General features: G+C 52.5%; 1 protein-coding gene across 2 annotated transcripts; it reads right to left on the minus strand.

Moving 5' to 3' along the window:
• Positions 1-1,826: 1,826 nt before the first annotated feature.
• On the minus strand, positions 1,827-22,168 carry Ipo13 (importin 13). Of its 2 annotated transcripts, XM_059254842.1 has the most exons (20): positions 21,267-22,168; positions 18,790-19,526; positions 12,755-12,895; positions 12,509-12,650; positions 12,240-12,406; positions 11,918-12,038; positions 11,684-11,831; positions 11,132-11,313; positions 11,031-11,057; positions 10,700-10,834; positions 10,396-10,539; positions 8,831-8,911; positions 8,188-8,325; positions 7,903-7,999; positions 5,166-5,218; positions 2,896-2,962; positions 2,753-2,811; positions 2,536-2,625; positions 2,079-2,260; positions 1,827-1,990 (listed from the first exon to the last, which is right to left on the minus strand). In XM_059254842.1, exons 1-20 carry the CDS (start codon positions 21,351-21,353, stop codon positions 1,894-1,896), a joined length of 2,895 nt encoding a protein of 964 aa, XP_059110825.1. In that variant the 5' UTR covers positions 21,354-22,168; the 3' UTR covers positions 1,827-1,893. The 2 variants fall into 2 exon arrangements, with proteins under 2 accessions (XP_059110825.1, XP_059110826.1); XM_059254843.1 differs by lacking the exon at positions 1,827-1,990 and having other exon boundaries at positions 2,112-2,180.
• Between the last annotated feature and the right edge of the window lie 720 nt (positions 22,169-22,888).

Below are 22,888 nucleotides of genomic sequence, written 5' to 3' on the forward strand. Positions count from 1 at the left end.
CTCTCCCCACTTCCTTGGGACTGAACCCAGGGCCTCACACATGCTAGGCGAGCACCACTGCTGAGCTATATCCTCAACCTACATTCTCCTACCTTAAATACACTACTTTGTCCTGAGGGGTGGAGTGGAGGGGACAAAGGCTCTTAACATGATGTAATGGGATAAAAGGACTGAAAACATGTCACTCATTTCTGCATCCTCCAGGAGAGATGAGAAGTCAGGATGGGACTGGGAGCGGGTGGAGAAATGGTTCAGTGGCTAGGAGCACTTGCTGTTCTTGCAGAGGACTGGGTTCAGTCACCAGCACCCACATGGTGGCTCATAACCATTTGTTACTCCAGTTCTAGAGGATCCCTCTTCTAATACCTGCAGGTAACTACACTCATGTGGTGAACTCATATATTCAGGCATGCATACACCTAAGATTTTTAAAAACTAGGGCTGAGAAGGAGTGGGATGATAAATGAGAAAGCGTTAGAGACAGATGCTAGCTGGCTCAGGAAGACACTGGATGAAAAAGGAAAGGACAGAATCAATACAAAAGCTGGGAAAAGAACAGAGGAGTGGGCTGCAGTTCCCCCATCTGCACGCAGATGTCACAGATGGGAGTGGGGAGAACTCAGCTCTGCTCTTCAGATCTTACTGACAAGACCGGGACACCAGAAAGGCAGGGAAAGAAAGGAGGGAGTCCCGCAGCCCGGCGCTGTCCATGGTCCTGATGAGCCCTGTGTTAGCGTTCCTAAGAGGGCAGGGCTGGCTTCCCAGGCAACACTAGGTAACATTCCTCCTGTAAGGGCTGAAAGGCCTTGCAGCCCCCCACCCCAACTCCACCCTACTTTGTACAGCCCCCTTGACCATGTGCAAGTTCAAGTGTTCTAAAACACCTTATCAGGCTGCAGGTGGTACACTGGTCATGGCCCAGCTCTCTGTCCTCTTGCAATGTACTCCAAATATCTCCTCCCCAAATATGAACATAAATAAATGTAAATTAAAAATAAAATAAAATCTGGAAATAAATCTCCACTCCATTTCTTCCCATACCCTAAATGGTTCCTGAAGGCCCATATTTTCTCATCAGAAATGCAACTTCCTCCATATAGCCATCCCTCACCCATTCTCCAGATTAGGGTAGCTATGAATGGGGTCAGACTTTATTTGGGGTAGAACCAGGGACCTAGTACTCAGCATTGCTGATTAAAGGTGTGTGTGAATCTAACAGGAGTGTGTATGGGTTGCTGATGCTGATGTAGCCTCTCACCCCAGAAGCAAGGGCAGTATTTGGTTCCAGGCTAAGCACCTTAGACAAGTGCCCACCCTGGGAGATATGTGTCCCTGTCCTGGGAGTTAGGTGTCACCCACCACCCTGGGAGGTAGGTATCCCCACCACTTTTTTTTTTTTTTTTTTTTTTTGGTTTTTCGAGACAGGGTTTCTCTGTGTAGCTTTGCACCTTTTCCTAGAACTCACTTGGTAGTCCAGGCTGGCCTCGAACTCACAGAGATCCGCCTGGCTCTGCCTCCCGAGTGCTGGGATTAAAGGCGTGCGCCACCACTGCCTGGCCTGGCCTCTTTTTGTTTTTTGAGACAGGTCTCATTATTTATCTCTGGCTGTCCTGGAACTTGCTCTGTAGACCGGGCTGGTTTCAAACTCGCAGAGATCAGCCAGTCTTTGCTTCCCGAGTGCTGGGATTAAAGGTGTGTGCCTTCACACCCAGCCTGTGTCCCTACTATTGTTAACCAGGGCCTGGGTCCAAGCATCCTCCGATTCTCCCATCAGGCCTGGGTCCAGGTAGGCGACGGGGGAAGCAGAAAGGAAGCAGAGGCAGTGGTGAGGGTCTAGGTTTATTCTTTGGGAACAGGAGGGGTCAGAGTGGGTGAGTGGGGCACAGGTGTCCCTCAGTAGTCAGCTGTGTAGTCTGTGCCATGGAGTCCACGGCACAGCAGTGTGAACTCCTTCACCATCTCCTTCACGCGTCTCTTGTTCACTCGCTCACTGGAGGAGGGGCGGGAGAGCACGTTAGCACTGTCTACCAACACCATCACCTCCAGAGCCGAGCTCTGCCCACACCAGCTCTGCTCACCGGAGGATCTGCTGGCTGAAAGTGTCCTTCTGCTCAGGGCTGAGACGGGCAGATGGGAAACCAGGCGGCTGTAGGGCCTCCTTGATCCACATGCTCAGGAGGCTAAAGCAGTGTTTGTTCAGGGCGAACAGGATGTCGGCGAAGCAGTCCATGAGGCTGCGGGAGGCCTGGCCTCCAATGGCCTGAGGAAGAGGGGTTCTCAGTACAGTCTTTCCTCTGTGGCAAGGAGGCCTGACCATATCAAAGGCTCTCAGGGACACGCCTGTAGCCAAGCTGTGTAAGTGAGCACTGTCTTGAGAGCCAGACCCTCAGGGCAACCCCAACAACGTTCAGACATTTAATCGCAGGAGAGACTCAGAGAGCTTAGGAAACCAAAGACCCTGGCCCCCGCACAATACCAGCTGCCTCAGCAGCGAAGGCCTCCCCACACACCAGCCTACCACTTACTCCAGCTCACCTCCAGAACTGCTATGAGCAGCATCCGGCCATCCTCCTGTACCACTTTCCCCACAGACTCTACTTCCCCGCACCGAGGCAGTAGCTCAGTCTGCAGAAGATGAGAGGCCTGTGAACCCCAGTTCCCTCCCACCTCTCCCTGAGGACAAGATCTGCACACCATACCTCCACCCGGAGTCCTGGGAGGGGCGGGGGTCAGGGGTCAGCATGGGACTCACAAAGAAGCCACAGGAGGCCTTGACAGTAGGTGCCTCAGGGAACTTGAGGGCTAGCACGGCTGTGGGAGAGGCGGAGGTAAATCAGATGGGGCCTAGTGATGCAGGGGAGCCCCAGGCCCTCCTTTCCACTTGGCCCCACTTACCACATTGGAACACAGCTTTGACATCCAATCGCTCACACAGGAACAAATCTGGCTTCCGCTTCAAAGCCTGCAGGAGGTGGAGCTGGTAAGCCCAGCCCCAGCCAGCTCCAAGGACCATCCCCCCCCACTCACCTGCCACCCGAGCTCCTAACTTCACGCATCACAGGTACAAGATGCCACCCAGCCATCTCTGGGAACCCACATCACCCCAGAGTTCAGTCAAGTGAGAAGCTGCCCCAGGGATGCTGAATATACATGTAGGTATACCCAAATGCACAGGTTTGAGAGAGGCTGTAGGTGGGGACCATTAATGCAGAGTATTTAAGTCCCAAATCACTCCCTAAGCAAACAGCTTCCCCTCTCCCCTCCCAAAGGCTCCGGGTAGCCAGTAGTGACTGTGTTTTGAATCACAGGGAGTGGAGGCCCCTTAGGTTTGTGAGCAGGGTGGTAAGAAGAGAGAGCAGTTGGACACGAAGCCCCAGCCCAGCACCTCCCACACACACCGAATTCCTTTTGTTCTCCCAGCTCCTCCTCAAGAAGAGGAGGAATAGAATGTCTGGATCCCCTCATCCCTTCTTTCCTCCAGGATACTCTGCCCAGGGCCTGCTCAGCCATCCCATTCTAGGAGTCAGTGCTGCCATGGAGGTAGCAGATGGAGGGATGGGGCAGATGGCCTGCCCCAAGTGCTACCAGACATGGTTGGCACGTCCATGAATCACAGAAGACGTTCGGCACAGCTCCAGCAGTCCTTAAATACTGCTGTTCTCCAGTGATGCCCCCAGTGCACACCACATAGACCCTCCAACCCCTCATGTACCTTGTACTCCCATGTTTATTCAGGTGCAAACACCCCTCATGTACCCCAACTTGAAATGCCCTACTTACACACCTCTATCATACCCTCACATACACTATTCTGCACTTACATCATACTCTCATTACAGTTACACACCCAACGCCCACACATCCCAAACCATCCACACACTCAGAGCCTTCTCCCAATACAGCATCCCAACATACCCACAAATAAACTCAGACAGCCTCCTTGCCAAAGATACCCCTTCACAGATACCCACACACACCCATCCAGGGTCAGAATACCCTTATTCTTCGTTCCTTTCCCGCATCTCCCCACCAGACTGTCGGCTCCAGGAGAGCAAGAACCACACCTACTGTGTGTGCTCATATTCTACCAGTCACAGCAGTACTACAGACTCAGTGAATATGGGAAGAGGAAGCAGACAGACACCCTGTGTACTCCAACTCACAGAACCCTTCCAACCCACAGGGACCCTCTAACATAGAACCCATCACACTACCCTCCACCCGCCCATAGCCTGACATACATCTGCCAAGTCATATTCATTCAATGTAGGCATGCCAATAACTCACAACACATTCTTATTTCCATTAAAAAGCCACCTCTCCAGTCCAAACACACACACACACACACACACACACACACACACACACACACACCACCACCACCACCACCATCACCACATGTCCATGTTCAGTGTCAGTCTAACATATCACACATCCACGTCCATACAATGTAGAGGCCGCCTTCCTCACACATCACATCGGTTTCACATCTATATCGATGTCCAGCACAATGTACATCCTACTTGTAGCACGTGACTTCTGTGTCCTTCCTAATCCAAACTCCAAACATACAGAATAAGGTCAACACAGTTCAGCACACCCCAGACACAACACTTTCTGCTGAGGGCTCACAGTGGAAGCCTGCACCCCACCGCCCAGCAGCCGCCCAATCTCTCCTCCGGATGGACTCTGCATTGCACAGTGCACATTCACCGTAAGCTCTGCTCCTCGGACCTGCTCCCAGCCTACCTCCTAGGAGCACTGGGAACACTGAGGCGGGAGCACTAAGGCAGGCAGTCCCCGGCGGGAGCACGGGGACAGTGAAGCCCAGGCCCTTCGACTGCAGCCCTACCCTCGATGGTTCTGGGTAAGCCAGCCACACAGGAACTGTTGGGGACAGTCACCACTCCCCCCTCCCAGCCCCTCCCTTCAGGACCAGTCTCTCTCTGGTCTTTGTAGGAGACTGAGCTAGTGGAGGCAAAGGGGCACTAAAGGGGGGGTGTTGGGTTGTCAACTTCCACGGAAACAGATGAAGAAACTCTATTCAACTGAACAGAAAAAAAAATTTGTCAACAGAAAGCTAAAAATAGGCTTAAATTGAATTTCAACATAAGAGAAAGAGAAAGAGAGAGAACAGAACGTGAATGAATAAAACTAAAACACACCTGTGCCAGGAGTTGCATAAATGAATCAACAATATCAGGATGATCCCTGGGCCCTAAAATATAATAAAGATGGAACTTAAGAAAAAATTATACAAACAGCAACTCAACCTCATATAGTTATGTGGGACTGAGAGTCTGCAGGAGACAGCGTGGGGGCACATGAGCAGCAGGAAGCAAGATAAAGAAACAAAACATACAAAAACCATGAACTGGGAGAAGCCCAACAGAAAGAGACGGTAAAGTGAAGGACGGGCCTGCCCAGCTCCCCGGGGCCTTCCACTGACTCCCCAGTCCACCTCAGGCCAGTCCCCCAGCGATCTTGGTGCTCCGACAGTTCTAGATTTCACAGAGCTGAGGGAGCCCTACACTACTTCTTGGCCTATACTTCCTCATCACAGCATCTAAGTGGAGGGCAGAGCTGGCTGTGGGTTGGTCCGTGGCACCTCATTTTGAGGCTTGGCTGAAGGCCCTGGGAAGTCCAGGGCGTGAGAGCTTGACTAAGTTTGATGACCATAGAGCTCTCGGTCTGGCCAAGGGAAGGATTTTGCTCCGTTTGCTCAAACTAAAGAACTCTTATTTGGGTAGGACAGGGCTCTGGGTGCTGTGAGGCTGGCCAGATAGGTCACTGGTAGGGCCAGGAGAATAAGCTGCATTCTAAGGCCATGATTTTGCTCGACATGGGGCACAGACTTAGGAACAACCCAACTCAGGGCTGAGGACAGCTCCCAGTGTCTGGACACATCAAGAAAAGGGGGGCCCAGTCATTGTATCACCCCATGACCCACAGGGAAGGCAGAGCCTGAGGAAGCCTGAACTGGGACAACAAACCAGGTCTAGGGACCACCCTGCCCCACAAGACAACCAACAACCCTGACAACTAGTGATTCTGGCCATCCCTGCCTCAGCTTGGTAGGCATGCGCCTGCAGCTCCTGCTTCCCCACTCTCAGGAGGATGCAGTCAGTACAAAGGCACCTGCCTGAGACCACGGAGTAGCTGTGTGATCTTGTGTAAGCCACAGATGCTGTTCCCTACCTGTAACACATCACCTCTCCCTCGCTTCCTTCTGCAGGCTACGAGGAGCCACTACCTAAGGCTGGTCCTCTCATCTCTGAAATCTGTGCTACTCAGGTCCTGGAAAGGTCCAATGTACCATATGCCTGGGTCCCAATGTAGAAGAGTGTGTTCAGTGTGAGGTTCCCTTCCTGCTTGGGCCAGATAGTATGGAAGAGAGGTTCTGGGGCAAGGAACCTGCCTACATTCAACAGTGTCTGAAACCAGCCTCATTCTGGACACAGGGAATGTAGCAGAGGAGATGCAATCCTGCCCCCAGGGGGTTCAGTCTATGAAGAGAGACAGACAGTTGGAGGTTATTCATTTTGTGGCCTGTGCTTCATTGACAATGTAAGTATGGTGCAGTTTTAGCACAGAGCTACAAGTCCCCAGTTCTGCCTCAGAGTCACTTGTCTGAGGAGTAATGCCTGCCTCCTAACAAAGGCATGAGAGAGTGGGAGCTCACCTAGTCATGGGCATAGCACCGTTCAATTAGAGGAGCAAGGCACGGGCATGTGGCTGCATTGCTCCCTTCATGAGAGAACACTAGGGACACACCAGAGCTTAGTCATATGGGAACGTGACAATAACCTGAGGGCAGTGGGTAGCATGTAAAGGGTTGTAGGCCAGAGAGGAAATGTGATCATATTACTATTTTGTGAAGCAGTATGACTGCTGTATGTTGGAGAGATTGGAGACAGGGGCAGGTGTACACATAGGGGTTTATGGAGTTAATGCAGGTGAGGCTGAGCCTAAACTGAGGAAGGGCTCATGAAGGGTGAGGAGGAGTGGATCCACTGAGGGATGAACAGACCCAAGATCAATGGGACTCATCCAGAAAAGGGGTATAAGTAGTGGAAGACATGGAATTGAGGACAGTCACATCAGGTTTCTTCCCACTCTGGATCTGCTCCATGGCCCCAGAGGACCAGGCATTAACAATATGAGATGGGAGCACTCTGGGCTCCAGCTGAGACCTCTAGTTGGCCTCAAAGCTCAAATCCAGGGTAGGCTTACAGGGCTGAGGAATAGTATTGCTTCTATCCCAGGTTAGAACATGGGTTAGCAGGAAACCTGAAGGCCAGTTTCCAACTCTCTCAGGCAGAGAAGGCCACAGAAGGAGGGGCTGGGACCATCCCCAAAGGGACTTTGGGCTCAGAAAGGACTAAACTTTGACAAGGGAAAAAGAATCAGCACTCCTGAGTACTTCATATACAAAAGCCCAAGCCAGGACCCAGGAACTAGAATGCCTGAAATGATACGGAAACAAGGCTCAGCGAAGGTAAGGGACTTGCCCAAGGTCACACAACTAGTTTGGTGGTGATGAGCTTAGATTCTAGGTCTACCTGGTATCGATGCCTATGCTTCTCTGACTTCTCATTATATCCCAAAGGCAATGAGCCAGACTAGAGTCCCAAGTTCCTCAGAGTCTGAGCCCAGCTTTCCCCAGTATCCAGACTGGCCTGGAGTGCAGGCGGGCTGTAAAAGACACCATTCACCATTATTCACTTCAAACCTACAGAATCAACTACTTATAGGTAACAACTGTGCTGTGCTTCATCTCCCAAGTTTCCCATCAAGTCCCACGTGCGACCAGGGGATCGAGAACAGAGTGGGTAGCTTTGGCTCCCCGGTGGAGGAAGCAGAGGCAGTGTGGCGGCAGCAGAGACCCTGACTGGCACTTACCTTGCTGGAAGAGAGTGAGTGTGACGGAAGTGACCAGCAGGAAGAGGGCCTCTATTGGGGGAAAGTGGGCAGGCTCATGAGCAAAGATGTGGACCAGCTATAACAAAGCAGGGAATGCTGGTCAGCTGAGGTCCGCCTCACCAGGACAGATCAGCATCCCTGGAACACAGGTGGGGACCCCAGCCATGGCAGCCATCTGACACCCCACCCCCACCCCCCACCCAGGGTCAGATCTCTAACTAGGGTGACCTCCAGAGCACCGACTGCCCAAACCAGAAGGCCTACCTGCCGAGTGAGGTCAAGAGCAGAGGCCTGGGGGATGGTGCTGTACATCCGACCCAGCATCTCACAGAGCTGTGGCACCATGGGGGCAAAGTCATCCAGCAATGTCTTAACAGACTTCTCAAAGATGGCACACACCGCCTGAGGAAAAAAGCAAGAGACCCGTCAGCAGGTCATGGGATGAGGCCCAAGAAAGGACTCTTACCCAGAAGTCCAGCCAAACCCTGCAAACCAAGCGAGGTAAATAATCTACTTCTCAGCCTGAAAAGCAGGAGCAGAAAGCTCTCCAGCGAGCAGAACAGGCTCAAACTTTGTCACTTCACTCCCATTACTCACGTCGTTACCATTCCCTCTCAAGGGACAGGAAGAGCAACGGAAACCTCAACTCCAAAGGATGCAAGGCCAGGTCTCTGGAGCTATGGCAGACACCAGTTACTTGGCCCTGCAGTCACTATGGTTTCACCCAGCACTTCTGCGGTACTGGGGTGGTGGCAGGGATGGGGATGCCTTCCTAAATGACATCTGCTCTTGTGGCAGTGTCACAGCCTCCCCTCCTTGTCCCTACAAGCAGCAGCAAGGCATCAAATCCTTTACTCTGGCACTTAGGGCCAAAGTCAGCCCAGCAGCAGAGCAAGTCAGGGCTCACCTCGACCACCTGGGCATCGTTCAGCCACTTGCTCAGCACCTTCTGGATGAGCTGGAAGACTTGCTGCAGCACCACCACCACCTAGAGACATGCACGGGGGGAGTGAGGCAGCTCCTCTGGCGCCCACCCGAGGACCTGGCGGGAGGCAAAGGGCTCAACCCATCACCCTCCACTGCACACTGAGGATGTGGCACATAGGACCCGTGGGGCAGGAAATGGTGAGCTTAACCCCCCAGCAATGAAAGAGAATACTCTGGACTGTAGGTCATCTTAGAGGAAGACTCAGAACTGCAGAGCAGGTGTCCTAAGCTCTTGATAAGACTGAGATAGCTTTGCAAACCCAACAAGACAAAGCAGAACTCACTCTCTGTTCATCTCTGCTCAGAAAAAGGAAAGCAACGGGCTAGCCCCTGAGGAGGAAGAGATGCTGTCTCACCCAAGCAGGCGTGGGGCGGGGAGCCCCAAGGGATGCGTAGATACGGGCAGCTTATGGCAGAGCAGAGAGCAGGCTGAGGTCCTGGGAGATAGGGAAGGCAGGAGATGACTGCCACAGAAGAAGAGGGGGGCTCTGTGGGATGATGGTGGCCCAGGCTTGGCCTAGAGCCCAAATGGTAACTGAAGCTGAGGTGTGGAGCCGAGCAGAGGCCAGGGTATCCCTGGCTTCTTTTTTCCCAGACAGTCTGGGGCACGCAGAATCAATGACCGAAGCAGTCCCTGTTATGTGTCTAGAACTTTCCAGTCTGCCAACCTCTCTCACTCAGGCCCCCTCTGCTCTAGTGGCCCTGCAATGGGCAGGCGCAGATCCTAGTGGCCCACAGCTCTGAGAGGGAAGCTGAGGCTTGTCCCAGACCAGACAGCTTGTAAGAGGTCACCTCAAGGGCTGGGGATGTAGCTTGGTGGCAGAGTGCTTGCCTAGCATGTCCAGAGCCCTATGTTCAATCTCTGGCACCACAAAAACAAAACTGTCCGATTACAAGTGTCTTTGATGCCAGCACTTGGGAGGCAGAGGCAGGAGGATCTCTGACTCAAGGCTGGTCTTTTTTTCATAGCAAGTTCCAGGCCACCAGGGCTATTTAGCAAGACCTTGTCTCAAAAGAAAAACAAAAACAAAAAGCAGAGAGATCATCCCAAAGCCACGTCCATGTGATCCCAGTGCTCAGCACTCTGCCCTGCAACAGTCTGTTTCTGTGCGTCTCCTCTAATGGGGGGCAGCTCGAGTGTCTGCAGGGGACAGGGAGGGCTCAAGCAGGAGGCCCTAAAGAGACGGGGTTCAGCATGAGCTCACAGGACAGCTCAATGGGACCAAAGATAATGTCAGTGTCCCTTATAGGTGGGGGCAAATAAACCTCAATGACATCATTCCAACTGGGCTGAGGACAAGGAAAACATCTTCTACAGGATGAGGGATGCGATGACATGGCCACATATAGAGTGGAGGGTCAAAGGACCAAATGCATGACCTCTGTGGGGTCAGGAAGCACCGTCAACATTATCTACAGGGTTGGAGAGTGACATCCATTCCCATGAGGAAAGGAGGAATGAGTGGCAAAGACAATGTCACCTACTGGGTTGGGTCCCTGTGGCACTGGCAACTTCCGGAGCTCAGGGCCTTCGTGATCATCCTCATGATGACTGACATCCAGTGTGGTGAAGAGGTTGGAAAGAAGCCCCAGGATGTGGACAATGGCCAGCTTGTTGGAGGGATTAGGCTATGGGAAGAATCAAATCTAGCTCCAGACCTCTGAGCCCCAGCCAGAGGCCAAATCACTCAACAGCAGACCCGAGTGCCAATTCCAACATCCCCACCCCTATGCCCACAGAGAAGCCCCTGAGTGCCAGTGCTGCCCCAGGTCCCCGGAGCTCACTCACTATCTCTTCTGCCAGCTTCTCCAGTTGTTGGATGTAGGGGGAGATGAGTGAGTGCAGGTTCTTAAGGATCTCCTCCACCTGCAGGGCTGACAGCAGGAAGCCCAGTGCCTGCATTAGCCACATGCACTGGCTTGTCTGTGGGGCAGAAAACAGGGATGGTCCATCCTGACCACATCTGCTTGTGAGCAGAAAGGAGAAGGAACCTCTTGGGGAGGAGTATAAGAACAAAGAATAAGAGATCAGTAGGGAGGAGAAGGTAAAAGGCAGAATTTAGGGGTAAGCAATTCCCCACCAAAAGTCCAGGGAGACCTCTAGAAAGCTGGAACCGTACCTTGTGGACCTGCTTCATCAGCACATCCTGGGGGTAGAGAATAACACATCAGCATGGAGCGGGGCACTCTGAGGCCCAGCACCACCTGGGGCACCACATACCTGGGAGACAGCTACAATGTTGGCAGCATAGGGGGGCAGGTCATATTTGCACTCCCGGCAGATCTTTTTGAGGGTAGACACGGAAGAGACAGATAGCTCAGGATTGCCGAGGGCATGCAGCACAAGGGGCAGAACACTGTTGATCATGACGGGGTGGTCAGCCAACCACTCAGACAGAGCTCCTGGAGGAAAAGGCAAAGAGAAGACCCTCTGAGGCAGGCAAAGCTTTAGGAATGGTGAAGTTACAGCCCCGGTCCATCCAGAGTGCGCGGAGGACCGTGAGGCCATAAAGGCATTAGTGCTCAGACATGAGCCTCATGGCTGAAAAGCAGAAAGGGATTACTCAACAGAGGCCCAGCACTGCTGCTCCACTGACTGACAGCAAGCGAGCATCATAAGATGCAGCTCAGGGCACTGCAGAAAAGATTTGCCAGGACAGTTAGTTGGCTGCAATGTTGACTGTGTTGGGGGGAGATGTATCTCTCTCAGTCATGCTTAGGGATGGGTGCTGGAGCTCTAAGAATGTGGCCATGGATGTATGCCAGGTCTCACCAATGGTGAACATGACAGTATCTGCCAGCTGCACGTTGCTGATGCTGATCCGTGGGATGAGGCCAATGAGCCCGGGCACCACATCAGAATAGTTGACATCGATGGTCTCCGCGATGGATTGGAAGCCATAGAGCAGGGCCTCTGTGTGCTGGGGAAAGAGGGTGCCACTGGCTTGACTTAGGAGGAGGGTGTCACAAGTTAGGGAGGGCAGAAGGAATCAGGTTTGGGAGATACCTGCCAGGAGTAGGGCTCCTCTGAGCTGGTGAGCAGACGACCCAGCTTGTCATAGAGGTTGCTAAGCAGCTCAGCCCCCAGCATCTCATAGACATACATGAGCGTGTCTGAGATGTCCACCCTGAAAAGCAGACGAAGGCCTTTTATAGTGCTTGGATCTTTAACATAAGCCAGGAACCTACCCATGGACCCTCACAACACTGCAAAATTGCCTAAAAGCTAGAGAAAGGAGCCCCAGAAGGCAGTAAGCCTGGCTGATTGCCTCTTCCCTTACTGCATTACTTAGGACTGTTCAGAGCGAGGTTTGGCCTGCTACCATCACCTGTAAATCCGGAACTGCTCCTTCTCATCTGAGGACCAGAATCCGTATTCCTCATCAGAAGGGAACTGGGCCTTATGCAGAAGCACATCCACCAGCTGGAAGTAGACTGGCCGGTACACCTGCTGGTATACGGCCTGCTTCTCTGCCTCAAAGGACAGAATGTCATCCTGAGAGAGCCAGGGAAGACAGTTAGCCACCTCACCGGCAACCACAGAAGCATGATCCACCTTCCTGAAGGCCCAGTCTGACCGATGGTCACACAGACATACCTGCAGTGTGTACCAGAAGGTGAGAGTGAGGGAGCTGGTGGTCTCATTGACAGGATAATGGCCGGGGATGCCCGTGCAGAACATGATCATGTTGACGAGTGCCAGGAAGCTCTGCCAGTGCTCTACTTGATCTAGCAAGGCCCTGGGGTGGGGGAAGAGTTAGCTCATCGTACCTCCCCAGTGAGGGTCCGTGACTTTAACCTTTAACGGGCCCTGCCATCCCACCAGCGCTGCCCCACTCCCTACCGAGAGTGATTCTCGCCCAGGGCCACAGCAATGCGACAGATGCCGTGGGAGGTCTCCATGTCCCCATTCTGAACTGCCTGTCGCAATTGTTCCTGCAGTCCCAGAACCAGCGGAATGAGTTTCAGGAGTGTGTTCACATACCTAGAGGCATGAGGTAAGGTCACCCATCAGGGCTGTCTGCCCAACCCCAGCCCACCAGCTTTGAGAGAAAGGCACAATTTCCCTGCCTTCCACCAAAGCCTTCCTATCCAAAAGAGGCCAAGGCTGCTTTGATGCTGCTCATGCTGAGAACACTGGGTCAGAGATCTTCGGGAGAGCTCTGGGCAGGAAGCACAAGAAAGTCCAAGCTACAGGTTGAAGTACTTCCTCCAGCAGGACTGGAAGCTGATGCTGGGATGGTTAACACTCGGAGGGAACTAGGATGAAGAGAAGGCATTTTTGTGTGAGAGTGACATGAATTCTGGAGGCCCAGAGGACAGATTGTTATGAGTTGAAGTGTACATCTCCTAACAAGATATGTTGAAGGACTGGGGAGATAGTTCATGTCATACAATCATGAAAACATGAATTTGATCCCTATAACCTATGCCAAAAAAGCTGGGTGTACTTGTGATGCCAGTCCTGGGGAGATCTCTGTCTCTACAGGCGGATTCTAGAGGCTTGCTGGCCTGCCAGTCTAGCCAATTGGTAAGCTCCAGCCAGTGAGAGGTCCAGTGTCAAAACACAAGGTGCACGGCTCCTTAGGAACACCGAGGCTGTTGTGAGTGTGCACAGACAATGACGGCACCCTATCCCCCAGGACCCGAAAACGCGGCCCTACTTGGAAAAGGCATCGTTGCAGATAAAAAACATACTAGAAATGTGCTCCTAATCCAGTATGACTCGTGTCCTTACAAGACAGCCATGTGATGACAGAGATGTCACGGGACAATGCCAAGTAAAGAGAAAGGTAAGCACAGGAGCTGGCACCTGCAAGCCAAGGAATGCCAAGCTGCCAGCCAACCACCAGGCAGGAAGCGGCTGGGAAGAAATCTCCTACAGGTTTCAGAGGAAGCAGAGTCCTGATGACACCTTGCTTTCAGACTTCTAGCCTCCACAACTGTCAGGGCGCTACTGTCATTCGAAGCCATCCATTTGTGGTACTGTGTTATTGTGGCCCCAGAAAGGAATGTGGTCAGTGACAGGAGACACTGGACAAGGGTGGTCATGTCAGGAACACTAACTATTAAAGAAGACTTTGGAAGGTCATAAGGGCATCGGTTCCCCCTGGCTGCCCAAGTCCTGTGTCTGGTGGCAGCAGGATGGGGTGAACAAGATGATGAACTTAGAGCTGACAGGTAAAGTGGACAGTACGTGATGACTGGCTGATTAAAAAGACAACTCTCCATGTAAGTACAGCGTGGAGTCACTGAGACACAGAGAAGAAACGGACACCTTAACAAGAGGTGAAGTTTTAGACAGGATGTGCAAGTAGAAGTTTAGAAAGAATAGGTCATAAAACTCTGAGAGGTCAGAGCAAGACACAGATTTGGGAGTCTCCTGCTGGAAAGTGAAGATACAGGAGTCAGTAAGAGCTGACCAGGAGGAAAGTATGGAGCAAGAGAAATGGACTGTCCAGGCCAGAGTCCTGAAGTACAGGACAGGCAGGGAAAGCCAGGACACAAAGGGGATGGGGACGACGGTAACAACCTCCACTCTGTGGCGACAGGACGAAGCAGAGGAACCATATTCTAAGAGAAGGTCAGATGCTCGGGACCTCTCAGATGTCAACCAGTGTCACAATTTATGTTGGCAGGAAAGGGGACTGAAGGTCCCTGTTACCTGGAATTGCCCTAAGCAAGTTGCTAGGCAACATCATCTGGACCTCAGTGAGAAGATGAAAGGACATAAAGTGGCAGCAAGACCAGGAATGTTGACATCCTTCTCCACACCCCCATTCTAGAGTCTGCCAGCAAAAGTTGTCCACCCCAGGATACCCCCAGTTCAGAGACAGCCCCAAGGGGTATCGCCTGGAGACAGCTGGGATAGCTTCAGTCTCAGGATCCTGACACAGGCTGCACCATCAGACAATGGGTACCTTCAGGCCAGGCTCTAGCACAAAGAGTCAGGGGCAGGGCCAAGGCTATGACCCAGAAGCTCCCCAGCAGCTGAGATGGAGGCTATCTCCATAGCATCTCTGCTGTCTTCCGAAGTATCCTCTACCTGCCTGCATTCATGCAGACAGAAGGTAGGTAGTGAAGGCTCTTAGCATGTTTTATCTGAGCCTCGAATAGGATAAATCAAGGACAACACAGCCCAGAAGGGCTCAGAGTACTGCTCAAGGTCAAACAGCTACTCAGACCCAGATCAGACTGAGATAGTCTTACACTGCTACAGGTCTGCTTCCCTTTCCTGCAAAGGATCTGTGCAGATCTGGGTGTGAATCTCCAGTCCTTATGATGGGAGCCCCAACATCCTATCCAGTTCACTTCCTCTACCCCCAGTTCCCTATGAGCAGTTATTCCAGTATTAAAAACGTATTTCAAAAGCTGGGCGTAGTGATGCACACCTTTAATCCCAATATTTAGGAGGCAGAGACAGGCGGGTCTCTGAGTTCAGGGCCAGCCTGATCTACAGAGTGAGTTCCAGGACAGTGAGGGCTGTTACACAGAGAAAGCCTGTCTTGAAAAACAAACAAACAAAATGTATTTCAGGGGAAAAAAAATCAAAGGAGAGAGCCAGGAAGCAGGAGCAAGTGCAGAGGAACAGAAAAAAAGAGGACTCTGGGCTGGAGGGAAGGCAATTATCAGGACACCTAGGAATCAGTCACTGAAGGTGACTTTCTTAACCTAAATATAGCAAACAAGCCTGGACAGAGCAGATCCCCGGTGCCAACTCCTGGCTTGTTGTACCACCCATAGGGAAATTGCCTGTGTAGATTTCCTACCACACATGCTGGAGACCTCTGAGCAAACAGAACAAGCCTGCAGCCTCAGAGGTTTCTAGACTTGCTATGGGAAGGCTGAGAGGATGTCTTTAGGACCATGGTTAAGGGTGCATTCAAGAGGCCTGGCTTGAGATGGTCAGCTCCTGCAGCTGGAGCAGAGCTGTTGGGGATGTCTTGGCTGCCGCTCACACTGAGCTCAGCCCAGACCTACAATTAGAGCTCTGGGAGCAGAGCTGAGAAAATGGGAAGAGTTGCTAAGCAACCAAGGGGCTGCAACCAATGGGCGCCCAGGAGGCTATGGGTTCCCTCACTGGCCCCTTGCTTGCTCATTCGTTCAGAAGAGAAGGGGCATCAATTACTTGCTAAAGCCCTTGAGACAGATGGGTGGGTGAACTTGGATGTATCCAAGGATACCCCACATCACCCTGGTACTTGCCCTGACAATTCTCCTTAGCCACTATCTAAGCCCATCCAGCACTTGAGTCTCATGCTGCCACAAGAGCTCTGACTTGAGACTTGGTATCCACATTATGCTAGGGACCCAGGGATATCTTACTAACTGCCCCTGCAAAGGAAACAGCAAATATTAGCGAATACACAGGATATTAAGGAGTCCATGGGAACCACACTAAACATCTCATGTTCTTTTATTTAACCTTCAACCAAAAAATGTTTTCAACCAACACTCTTTTTTTTTTTTTTTTTTTTTTTTAATCTTTAGTAGTGGGGTTGAACCTAGGGGCTTATGCGTGTTCAGCAAGCACTCTGCTCCTGAGCCTTGCAGGTTTTAAAGAACAGTGATTAACCACATTCCCTATGTGTGTGCATGTGTACTTGTATGGGAGCTCTAGCTCACTGCTTGTAACAGTTTCTACCTCTTACCACCAATTCTAAAAGTGAACAGCTTTAATCAGTTTAACAGTAGCTTTCTGTTTCTCTCTTAAAAAATAAGGTTACTATTAAACTTAGTCACAAATGGTAGGATAAAAACATCATACACAGAGTCCCTAATTTAAAGCACATGGCACGTGCATAGCATATATGTACTAACAGGTGCTCCTGACCTCCCACTCTGAGTAAAAGCCACAAAAGAGCCGCCATCACTCAAGGGATTGAAATTTTTTTTTTTTTTTTTTTTTTTTTTGGTTTTTGGTTTTTGGTTTTTTCGAGACAGGGTTTCTTTGTGTAGTTTTGCGCCTTTCCTGGAACTCGCTTTGTAGACCAGGCTGGCCTCGAACTCACAGAGATCCGCCTGGCTCTGCCTCCCGAGTGCTGGGATTAAAGGCGTGCGCCACCACCGCCTGGCTAAATATTCTTTACTGAATACCAAGGGCTGCCCCTGTGCACAGCATACTGTTCTAGCATTACAATTACTCCTTACGTCTTGTATGATTGCCTCCATTTTTGCTTAGAAGTGGTTTACCCAAGGTCTCATATTTAGTAAACGAACTCTGAAGTTCACACTCAGACATGACTATCACCAAAGCTTGTGCTGTTAGCCACTCCTCCACACAGCCTTCAGTGGTGTTCCCCTCCATGTCTACCCAGGATTTCCAAAATCCTATCAGGGTTAGGTTTAAGTCTTGTTCTTTGTGGCCCAACTTACACCCAAAAGAATCTCAACTTTATACCAGCCTCAGGATGAAAAAAAAAAAAATTCTCAAGCTTGGCTAACAAGGTCCTTCATGATTTGAACCTGGTCCTCCTACAAGTCTGGCCTTTAAATCCTGCTATCTAATCAGACCTAATGATTCACAAGCCACCACTAATTCCTTCCCACCTTTCACCTTTCATGCTTTCATCTGTCTGGAGTTTTCTCCCCAAATCCATCAACTGCACCTGACTAACTTTCCAAGTACGGCTTGGCTATCGTTTCCTGTGGGCAGGCTTTCACCCACCCCAGCCTGAGTTAAGTGCCTCCACTGGGTTCTTAGAGGCTCTGCTCTCTCCATTAATACTGACCGGCAGTTGATGGTATTTGTCGACTCATGTGCTCACCAGACTGTGAGCAGCAGACGTGAGTTAAAGCCTTCACCTGTGCGCTCCAAGTGCCCAGCACAGGGCCCAACCCAGCAAGTCCCTGTCGGCTGTTGGACAAACACACACTTCCCTGCCTTCACCTTCTTTCTGGTCTTTCAAAGTGCTGTGGCAATGTCCACTCGGGGCTTTGTACCTGTTGTGGTTCCAGAAGCTAAAAGCATGCCTTCTCCTCCCCCAATCTCCTCTATCTCCGACACTTCCCCCCCACATCCATCAGGCAACTCCCATTTTTTTAAGCCATTCAAAAACTGGTAGATACTCCATTTCCCAGGCACAATGAGATAAAGTAAAATGTCCTTGCAGTTGAGGACTCAGGGGGAGATGCACACTGATTTATAAAGGAATCTTCCATTGCAGGCTAGGAAGGAAAACCAGGAACATCACTAAGAGCTCTAAAAGAATACAGCAGGGAGGACCAGGCTTGCTCTGAAGAACGCTTGGAACCTCTCTGTGGAAGTGAGATGAAATCTAAGTGGGAGCAGAGGTGATGTGCCTCCTCTTCAGGGGCTGGACGGAGCAGAAAGGAACAGTATAGAAGCACAGAAAGTCAGCAGAGTGGCATGAGATAAGCTGGTGTGCCTCACTGTGGAGGCCTCTTTATGAGTTAGACTCAATTCTGAACTTTAAACACAGAGAAAGTCACTGGTCAGATAGGAAAGCTTAGATCCTCATTTTCAGGAGGTCCCTCTGACTGTGGGGATGACGAAGGGTACAAGAGAGAAAAAGCAGGAGATTGGTAAGAAAGCTCTGCTAAAATCTGGGAATGACAGCTGGGACTAGGGTGGCAGCAGAAACTGAAAACAATCGATCTGCAATATGGTCGGGAGCAGCACAGCCAGGACTTAGCGACTGGCTGAGGGAGAGAGAGGAGGCAAATATTTTAATAGTCTACCAGATAATTAGTTGTTTAATGTCTGCTTCGCTGTCTCAACCACGAGGACAGGGGCTGTGTCTCACCGGCATCCTTGTTTTTGTCTCCAGTATAAGAGAAAGGGTGTGACAGAGCAGTCCGTTAATGTTCACTGGACGGATGGGGCTGTCCCTCTCGGGAAGCCGGAGACAGACTCACCTTTGGGCATCGGGCTGGGAGATGGCATTGACAATGGCCTCCACACTGCTGTCAAAGAGCTCTGAGTCCTGCAGAGCGGCGAAGGCAGCCTGAATGAGCGCCTCACAGTCCTGCAGGGGTACTTCCAGCTGCACCCAGCTGGAGAAGCACTTGAGCACCTTCTGACGCACACAGCTGGGCGAGCTGGGCTGTTGTAGCAGTTGCTCCAGCAGTGGAAAGACAGCCCCACACTCCACAGCCAGGCTGGCCCGCACCAGGCCTTTGCGGTACTGGGGCAAGCGGCTGGTCTGGAACTCCTCGGGCAGTACCGTCAGCAGCTCAAGCAGGGCCAGACAGCGGCCCTGGCCATCCACCGGCGAGTCCTCGGCCTGGAAGAGCCGAACCATATCTGCCACAGCACATGGCCAAGCGTCAGGCATCATGCTGAGAGCCAGTGAGGCCAGTGCCACGCAGAGCCGAGTCAGCACAATTTTGGAGCCCCTGGCAAAGCGGGTAATCTGGGTGAAGAGCTGTGCCTTCAGGCTTTCATACTGGTCAGTGGGGATGTCACTCCAATAGCGAGAGATCTTGATGTGCAGGGCACTGGCCCCAAAGTACTGAATCTCAGGCACCTTGTCCGGCTGTAGGAGCTGCCAGCTGAAATGCCAGGCCTGTGGAGAGACCTGGGCCTGCATCAGCCACTTCTGAGCCAGGTTCTTGTTCTCAATATTGGGGTCGTAGTAGAGCTGGTGCAGCGCCTGCAGGACAGCACAGGACTGAGCAGGGGCTGGCCACTCTGGATGCTGCCAGAGCCCAGAACAGAGGGTGTGACTTGCTTCTGCAAGACGCTGCCTCTCCCTGACTCGGGGGGGAGAGGGAGTGAGCAGGAAGGGAGAGCTCAGGGTTCGGCTGACCTCTTGAGAGCCTGAGTCTTGCCCATGCTCTATCATATCCTCTTCTCATAGTACAAATGGGTTCTGAGAGGGGTTCTCCACGGGAAAGCAGAAAAAGTGGGGGCTGGGCTCTTCCCATAGGGAGGTATGTGAGGGCAAGACCTAGGAGGAAGGAATGGCTCCATAGGGATAAATGTAAGCTTGAGACAAGTACAGAACAGCCTGAGGGGGCCTGGCCCTTTCAGATACAGCTGCTCCCATTGACTCCAACAAGCAAATTCCATTTGCTCCCCAGGATCATCCCGAGGTCACTCCGGAGGCTGGCACTAAAGCCAGTGTGGAATCTGAGAAGGACTGCTTCGGGCCAGGTAGCCCTGGAATAGAGATACACTGGAAGGGAGGGCGAGAACATCTTCACAGAGCACATGTAAGCCTCCAATCAGATGATGCAGAGAAGCCGTGGCCAGAAGCAGTCCAAGCAAGTGCCTACCCAGGAGCTGTCAGGAGCAGAACCCCCAGGGCCCCAACTCCAATGAGACTTCATGTAGTAAGAAAACAATGGCTCATCTCCCTGGTAGCATATGGAAGCATGTGCCGCCATGCCAACACTGCCCAGCCCCAAGGGCCAGGTTCCCTAAATGGACTCCATCCAATTAGGATTAACCGTTATCTATAACCCCCGAAAGCCAGTTATGTCCCTTGTTCAGCCATCAGGGACGCAAGAGGGGACACAAAACAGAAACAGAGGGGATGCATGATCAACATTTGTTGGGGCAAACGGGGCTCAAGAATAACCAATGAGTTTCTACAAGTGCCCCTGGCTTTCCAGCTAGGTATCCTTAGCTCTCTCTTCATCTCTAGAGGTATGGGGGAGGGGACGCATTCCTGCATTCCAGGCTGCGGGGAGAAGCACAGAATCAAAAAAGATGGCCTGGGCAATGGAGAAGTCTGGGAGGAGGCCATGGCAGAAAGCCATGTGGGCAGGTAAGGAAGGAAGGGCCTGTTTCAGTTGCCAGCAGAGCCAAGCCCCTTGGATCCAGCACAAAGCAAGAGAGCCAGACACACTCCTGCCTGCCCAGGTCGGGCTTGACTTCCATCCAACAAGTAAAAGACCCTTTTCTGAAGATGAATGAAAACATAACCCAGATGGTTTTAGTTCCAAATATTATTTTTGTGAGCCTTTGACTGAACAAAGTGAGTCAGGTCCAGGATGGTTCAGCATCAGTGTGGTTTCTAAGGTGGAGGTGGGGGGTGGCTGAGTGGCAGGTATTGTGAGTTCCTGGTTCCCTCCAGCACTGCTCCTGCCTTTCTCCTGGAGCTGGACAGGAGCCAAGCTGGCTATAGGTCTAAGCTATCAGCACCCTGGAGGGAACAACCTAAGACCCTAGAGTATCTGTCCGAAAGGGGACTGTGTCTACAGAAAGCCAAAAATAGCCCATTAGGCACTGCAACGCTGCCGTCCAAGCCTGCCGAGAGACGGTAAATACCAGGTGCTCTAGGGGCATCATCCCAGCGGGCGCTGAGCCCAGGCCTGAGCTCTGGCATCAGTGTCAGTCCCCAGAACTTCTGCTCTGTCACTTTGTGCCCACCCCGAGGCCCTCATACCTTCTCCACGTTCTCCACAGTGAAGTCCAAGGCTGGTGCTGCTCCAGCCCCTGCAGCCCCCAGCTGCTCCTCCCGCCGCCGCTCCATCTTTGCTCCCTGCCTGGCAGGGAGGTGGACCCTGATCTGTCTCTTGCCTCAGCCCTTTGGCTGTCGGCCCCCTGCTAGACCCCGGCTTGAGTACCCAGGAAGCGGTGGGATGAGGGGATGCCCAGGGCGGGCATGGCTGCCGAGGCCTCCCCACCTCGTTTGGGTTGTGGGGGGCTTTGCAGAGGTCAAAAGATGTGCTCTTCGGAGGGAACCCACTCAGGCGGCTCCCAAAAGGGAGGCGTCAGTGAGGCGCTGCCAGGCAAGGGTCCTAATGGGAGGTCACGGTCTCTCCCTTGAATCAGAAGTCATAGGGGAGGGAGGCCTATGGGGGAAACCGAGGCCCTGGCCCGTGAGGGGTCACAGGGTCAACGGCCCGTACCCACAACACCCCAGTCTGGGTGAGCTCCTAGATGCTGTGAGGTCAAGGGGCTGGGAGATCACCCGGGAGTGAGCCCTTCGCGGGATACGGAGGCGTCCAAGGAAGCGCCGGGTTGCAGTTTCGCGAGTCTGGGGCAGAGTCGGTGGAGTTGAGGGGCTGAGCTAGGTCCCTCCGTTGGCCTGGCCCGCGATCTGTTCGCCTCCCGGCTCTGGCCCCGCTATGGTCGCTGCCTCCGCCCCAGTGACTGACAGACGGGCCGGCCCGGCCGGGACGGGGCGGGGACCTCTGTAAGATGCGGGCTGTCCTGAGCGCCTGACCCCAGTACCACTAACTCAGGCCTCCACCCATGCCTGTCCTGGCCCGGCACGGCCAAGCACATCCAGGCACGGCCCAGCGGAACTACGCGGAAACTCATTCCGGGTCTTTGGCCCTGTCCTCGTGCCAGCCCGCGCGCCCCCGAACAGGCGACAGAACGGCGCGCCGCCAGGGGCCCCTGCCCAAAGCAAGGACCCGCCTCTATGCACCCTGGGAAGTGTAGTTTTCGCTGGGCCGGAAGGCGGCGCCTGATGAGGGAGCTCGGAGCACGTGGGTTGGGGTTCTGCGGAGCCCTAACCTATTCCCGGCTTACCACGGAGGACCGTCGTGCTCAGTCACATTGCCCAGGAATGCAACTCCTGCGAAGACGTGATTCTTGGGGCCTGCGGATGGAGCTGGAAGCCAGGGCTGGAGAAGGGAGGGGAGAGGGTCAAGTTCTACCAGTGCTCACTGCAAGGACATGGGTCCGGTCCAGGGAACTGGCTGTGTTGGTGAACCATCGGTACCCGCCAGAGAAGAGATAGGGGTTAAGGGGTTACTTGGTTCCCCACAGTTAAAAAAAAAAAAAAAAAGGCGCTGCGGATCAGCAACCAGGAAATCACATACCCACTGTGTGTGTGTGTGTGTGTGTGTGTGTGTGTGTGTGTGTGTGAGAGAGAGAGAGAGAGAGAGAGAGAGAGAGAGAGAGAGAGAGAGAGAGAGAGAGAGAGAAGAGGAGAGGGGGAACTCATAAGGTTTTCGTTATTTTTTTATTTTTATTTATTTGTCTGTCTGACTGTTTTGTTTCGAGACAGGGTTTCTCTGTGTAGCTTTGAAGCCTGTCCTGGAACTCGCTTTGTAG

The sequence above is a fragment of the Peromyscus eremicus genome, chromosome 2 (assembly GCF_949786415.1).
Source record: "Peromyscus eremicus chromosome 2, PerEre_H2_v1, whole genome shotgun sequence".
Taxonomy (NCBI): Eukaryota; Metazoa; Chordata; class Mammalia; order Rodentia; family Cricetidae; genus Peromyscus; species Peromyscus eremicus.